General features: G+C 47.4%; 1 protein-coding gene across 2 annotated transcripts in view; it reads right to left on the minus strand.

The window, feature by feature from the left end:
* The window catches only part of LOC108579165 (excitatory amino acid transporter), an 8641-nt gene extending 3940 nt beyond the window's left edge, over positions 1-4701 (minus strand). For both annotated transcript variants that reach the window (XM_017942620.1, XM_017942621.1), the window contains exons 1-6: positions 4392-4701; positions 2795-2920; positions 2478-2685; positions 1662-1704; positions 1341-1597; positions 1034-1267 (exon numbers count right to left, since the gene is read on the minus strand). In XM_017942620.1, the coding sequence (XP_017798109.1) occupies positions 1034-1267; positions 1341-1597; positions 1662-1704; positions 2478-2685; positions 2795-2920; positions 4392-4566 (1043 nt within the window). In that variant the 5' untranslated portion in view covers positions 4567-4701. The remainder of the gene's footprint in view (positions 1-1033; positions 1268-1340; positions 1598-1661; positions 1705-2477; positions 2686-2794; positions 2921-4391) is intronic.
* Positions 4702-6392: the final 1691 nt, after the last annotated feature.

Consider the following 6392-nt stretch of genomic DNA (forward strand, 5'->3'; position numbering starts at 1 on the left):
TTATTTAAATGTATGTATATAGATATAGATATATATATATATAGCGTATAACGGCACGAAGCCTGTTTCTGGCGGTCTCGTCTTCTTCTCTCCTTTCTCTTTCGAGGGACAGAAGATTCGGATAATGGAAGCCCTTGAAGGCAACCAACGCCAAGAATCAGTCCAGGTGACACGGAGTCAGCTGATTTCCGGCTAAATAGACACGGTCGTACAAAAAGAAAAAACACCATTTCCCGTGCACTTCTATACCAAGTCCTCTTCGTATCACGTTCTACCATTTCGACCCTTCGTCCATTGATCGTGCGTTGAAGATTACGTTCTTCTCAAGCAGCATCGAAATTTCGGTATAACCCGGTGTATGAGAATTTCGGCGAGTATAGGCCGAAGAATATGAACCGAAAGTTCGTGTTGTAGAATTACAAACCGGGAGTATCCGCATCCTAAGTGCCACCCAGAACTGCATACCTCTCTCCCTTTCTCTCTCTCTCTCTCTTTCTCTCTTTCTCATGGGTCATGAAGAGTTTTCCCGCGAGCAACGCGGAAACATTATAGAAACATAAAAAGGGGCGGGATTGAATGAAACGTGGAGAGAAGGATTCGTCAGCGTTTGACAACGTCTACGGAGAACGTTCGAAACGTTGTGAAACCCTGGCCGAAAGGGATCAGTGTGGAAGGGCGTAAAGGGACTAAGGCCTCGCAATGCCTCCTCTCGGCTGGCTGAAACATATTGTCTCTATCAATCGATACAGATCACACGTCGACCTGTTTTCCGTGTCTTGATCGCCTCGCAGTATCTTGGAACATATTTGACGAACGTGTGAACGAACGTGGTAGCACCGTTAAACAAAGAAAATCGACTAAAAGAAAAACACGAGCAAGTGTGTATATAATAGAACTGAGATGGATCTGAATCGCGCGATCAACCGAGGGAAAAAGAGTCATAAATTAAATGACGATGACGACCGAGGCCATGTGAGGTAGGCGATATGAGGTACTCTGAAGGTCGGGCTGAGTTCGAAGATCGACGACTCACGTTGATGCCATGGCGAAGGCGGTGAGTGTACCCTGGGCGAGGCCGGCGTAGAATTTAAAGGGGTTCTTTCTCACGAAGGCCAGATAGATCAGCTGCATGATCACCAGCTGATAGAAAAACACACCGATCACGATCGTGACGATGAACCAGGCGAGCTGCGACATCACCAACGCCAGGTCAGCCACACCTAGTATTTTCCCGGCTATTACAGAGGTGATGCCCACCGGTGTCATCCTAACAACAGGTTACCAAGCAAATCGGTCACTTTTATCATACGCCAACTCTTTCAACTCCTCCCCGTACTTACCACATTACAGTCGACACCATTCGCATGATCACTTCGAAAACAGCCTTGAAGAAGTCGATTACGATCTGGCCTTTCTCGCCGAGTGTACCTAGGAATGTACCAAACACCAGGCAGAAGAAAACAATGCCCAACGTATTCGTGCCGCTTCTGTATTGTGTCACTCTCATTAGCTCCTCGTCGTCTTCCAGGACCTCGGAGGATATCGTGTCGGTGAGATTTCGGAAGGGTGGCGTTTTTGGAACGTATACCGTGTGCGCCTGCCGAAACAATTCGGAATAAGTGAGTTGAAAGGTGTGAAAAATGTGAAAAATGTGTGCATACCTGCTGGAACGCTGCTTGAAAAATATTATCTGGAAACATGTTTCTGCAACAGCGGAGAAAATTCTAGTTAGACAGAACACGACGCACGCCTCTTTTTCTATAAGTAGTTAATCGATAGTTGCGTTTATTGGCAACGATACGGCGTATAATTCCGTTAGTCGAGCGGTATGCACCGTGAACATACATATGTACACTTTTAAACGAGGACTTGTTTAGCTCGTGTGCAAATAAAGTACAACCGGATCGATACGCTTTTATTTTCGTCATGGCGGATATGATTCCCGATGATCGTTGGAAAAAGTTCACCGATCGTGAATCTAGCCGACCTTAATTCTCTCTCTCTCTCTCTCTCCACGGGACACCCGTGTCGTGCCGGATAATAATAATTTATCGTCGTGTGTGAATAAACGAAAGGGATAGAGACAGATGGAGCGGCGAAGGGAGGGAGGAATTAGTTTCACGGGGCAAATCGATAAATCGTTGGAAATAACGTTGACCCGAGTGGGAAGGTATTAAACGATTTAACTTGATTATTTCAGCTGGTGGAATAAGTTGGTATCGGGCACGCGAGGTTGCGACCAAAGTCGACGTGTCACGGGTGTCCCCCCTGTCATCGTCCACCGTGGAAATACACAGTAGAACGCTTTCCTCGTCGGCGAACCAAAGGATTCTACTTTTATCGTGGGAAAATTCCGAGACGGTGTGTTGGCGTACACGTCGACGCAGAAGAAGTACAGAAATAACGAGCGTGATCGATATCTAACGGCGAAGAGAATTTCACGAGGGAACGACGACAAGAATAAGTGAGAATACTACCTTCCCAAATCGAGAAGGCTGTCCAAGATGTTGACGGCTCTCCCGCTGTGCGAGGTCGTGATCGATTTTCTAATTCCAGGATTACCCGGATGGATGAGCAGAACCAGGACAACGCCAAGGACAGCGTTCAGCAGTGACGAGAGGATAAAGTACACCAGTGTTCGGACAGCGATCATTCCGTTCATTCTTGCGTTCAAACTCGCCGAGCCTGAAATATCCGTCGTACGTCGTATCATTCGAATTCGTTTTTTCATTATTTTCTTCTTAATCACCGTCTCCTCCGTTCCGATAATGCATTTTAGACAGCGTATAGTTACCCGATATAAGGCTGGCAATCACCAGTGGTAGGATCATTAACTTTAACAACCTCATGAAGAGCTCTCCAGGATAACTGATTAACATAACTGCGTCATCGCCGAGGCCCAAGGGTCGCAAACCGAACCCTGAAAAAAGAATAACGAGATTACTGCTGTGACAGCTGCTTCTAGAGGGCTTAAGGCTATTCAAGGTGAATCTGATGAAATGACGTAGCAGGATGAAAACAAGTTCAGCATCTGGAACTCTGGCTCGTAAAAAAAAGTTATACCCTTATGTACCTACTGCACAAGTATAATACTGTATATACACATGGTATATTGTATCAACGGATGAAAGAAAACGGTGCTTTAAATCTGTTTGGTAAAGTGGAGTTTTCCAATAACTTTTCACGGGAATGAACAACTCTCTGGTTGTCTATAGGCTCGGTTGAATTCTAGGAACAATTGCTCCATCGACGTGTACACGTGCATTCGAAGAGATGTTGTGCACCTAAGGAATATTACACGTTAATGAAACGCGAGCAACCCCGAAAAAAGAAAGAAAGGAACGCGTTATTCGCAATAACGAGGTGCAAATGAAAACACGTCGACGAACGAGAGTCGTTCGAAGAAGGAAAAGAAAGAGGAAAAAGAAAAGAGTCGCTTTCGACGTATTCCCGAAGAGAAGTTGGCCGCGTGGATAAAAAGGTTCGTTCAAGGTTGCCCTTTCGGCACCGAGGGGGCAAGTTAATTAGATGAGACTGTTCGAAGGAAACCTCTCGCCGATGATTGGCACCTTTTAACGGGATAACGTGCTCGCGTTTTACGTAACGAGCGTTAATTTCCGCGTGGATCGTCGGCGTTGATCGAGCGCGCGATCTATACGTTTCTTCTTCTTTTTTTTCGTTCAACTGTCAACTCGAGTTCACGGCGACTGACGGTTTCTTGCGAAATTAATCGGCTCAGGGTAATGGTGGTGGGCAAAGGAAACGTCATCGAAGAAGTATAGTCATTGGGCGATTACGAAGCCCCGATCGTTAAGCAGCATGCATAACCAGCTGTTATTAACACGTGCGTGATATTTTCGCGCACGTGGCATGCGAGGGCGTTTCTCGGTGGCGACCGAAATTCTGGCTGAAACGACGAAAAACTGGGAGTAGAAAAAGGGAGAAAGGAAGGTTGCTTATCTCTGTGTAGGAGCGTGGGATCGATCGTTGTGGAAAAAGTAAGATCGGCCGATATCGGATGAACTCGACCTTGCCACGCTTCCCCGTAATGGACGAAAGCGTAGGACGGTTTTGGCACGATTTTGCCATTATCTCGAGTACATAATGGACTCCTAGGCCGCCTCGCCGAATTTTTCATACGCGCCCGCGTAGAATTGCCGGGGATATAAAAAGAAACGCGATTCGTCTGTTCTGCTTTCGATCTAGCCGCGGCGGCACCCGAGTTGACATTTACTTGACATATAAGGGGTGGTGATTGGTTCACTCGCGATGTAGAAACGTGGCGCCACGTCGTACACGATAATGAATCAGGTCAACGCGTAAAACCGTTAATACATATTAGCGTTAGGATGTTCGGTATCGGGTATAATCGAGGTGTGTTGGTAACTTACCAAGTATCACACCGAACAGCACACCGGAAAGTGTGACCACGAGGAGAAGATTCTCTCGCATGAACTTCCTGGTGTCGGCGGTCACCTTACGGGGACCCTGAGAGGCCGACACGTCCTGGCCATCCATCTTGGCGAACAGGTACTCGGAGAACCGAGCCGAGGACTTCTCCTCCATTTCACTGGGCCGCCAGTAAGCGGCGTAGGTGGTGGTGGTGGAGCCGGTCGCGCACGAGGAGGCCGATCCTCTGGGCGATCGCCCGGCCGTTGATTCTGCCAAGCTCCCTTCTCGCGATCTCTCGCGGCTAACGGCGGGGCCCGGAACGAGCGATCACGCGCTCCCACCAGACGTCCCAATAGCCTGGCGGCCTTGCGAGAGCCTGGTAACTCGATCGTGGTACCAACTTCCGACGAGACCACCTCTTTCCTATCGAGTTCACAGGGATCAATCGGTTTGTCGCAGCCGGATGGCCTCGAGTTACTCGCCTCGTTCACTTCGAGTCACGCGTAATCAAACGTCACTGTTTCTTCAAGCTGTGTGAAAACTGTTGGATGGATCTTCCTTTCTCTCACTCTCTCTCTCTCTCTCTCTCTCGCTCTCGCTCTCGCTCTCTCTCTCCCTCTCTCGCTCGCTCGCTTCTCTATGCTTTCTAGGTGGAGTAGCTTACTTTTACGAGGATCCTCGAACGATAACGTGTCGTAGTCGGTGGATTTCTCGAGTGGCAGAACTAACGATCAATGTTCCTGGCGAGGTCACCGGTCTCTTCAAATGTTTCGTTGAATCAGCCTGAACGTTCGCGCTGTTGCACAGGGTCAGTTACCTCTGAGAGCTGGCACCCTGCACCTTCGAGCGATATCGCCGCTTTGCATGCACGGGAATCGCCTCGAGTCGCGTGACTTTCCTTTATGTGAAACCGCTTACGGATCGATCGCGAACACTGGCCGACTGTGAAGTCGAGGAAAAAACGAGGAATAAAAGTATCTGGATGAATTTCGATGCTCGTTTAGATTTCAATGCGGTTATCACGAAGGATGAGCCCCAACTGGCCGGTTACTGGCGGACATATACGTATTGATTTACTGGGCCTCCCCTTTTGCCCCGGCGACCCCTACCCCTCTCTTAGGGGGTTCGGTTGGATGACGCTTGCGCGAACTCTCGGTGGCTAAGTCGGTCGCCAGAAACGAGGATTGTGTACTGACACCGATGATATTGTCGTTTGATTGTGCATCGCAAGCAACGCGATAGTCAAAGGGGGGAAAATACAAAGGAGTCGAAATAAAGGTGCTGCTGCTTTGATATCCGAAATGAGCGAAGCATGTGACGCTTTCATGATCACGGAGTGTATCTCACAGATATACATATACATACATACACGTAGATACGCTTCGTGGAAAGAAATCAGCCTATTCTCGCCAACCGAATTGCTTCACCTTGCATACTAAGTCCTTCCATTTCGATGCCCTAAATACCTCCAGCGTTGAAATTTCGGAACTGGAAATAACGAAAGAATAGAGAAATTCGTTTATACTTGTTTAAAGGGTACGTGTTACTTTCGCAGACACTTTTTTACGTCGCTTTGATAGAATTTTAAGCGTGACCGTGTAGTTTGTTACCCAGAATGAGCAGGATTCGCGACACAACTTTATATTGAGTGGGAACGTATATACCCGATAAGTGTCCGACCGGGAACGAGGAGGTTCTACTTGCGCCTGACCGTAAAAGCTTTTACTACTGGGAACGGAGTAGGTGATTGTTGCCAACAACAAGAGATGGAAGCACTAGACTTTATTGCGATAATTTACACGATATCGAGCAATCTATAGATCCTTCCAATCAAAATCCTCTATCTTTTCGCTTTTTTATTAACTGTAAACTCGATGGTACAATTCAAATTGTAAAAACCTCAAGTTGTTTCACACATAAAAATGACGATCCTTGCAACGTTGAAAACGTATCGAGATATATTCGTACTATATTACAATTTCCGCGGATTTTTCGACTTG

The sequence above is a fragment of the Habropoda laboriosa genome, unplaced genomic scaffold, assembly GCF_001263275.1.
Source record: "Habropoda laboriosa isolate 0110345459 unplaced genomic scaffold, ASM126327v1 scaffold64, whole genome shotgun sequence".
NCBI lineage: Eukaryota > Metazoa > Arthropoda > Insecta > Hymenoptera > Apidae > Habropoda > Habropoda laboriosa.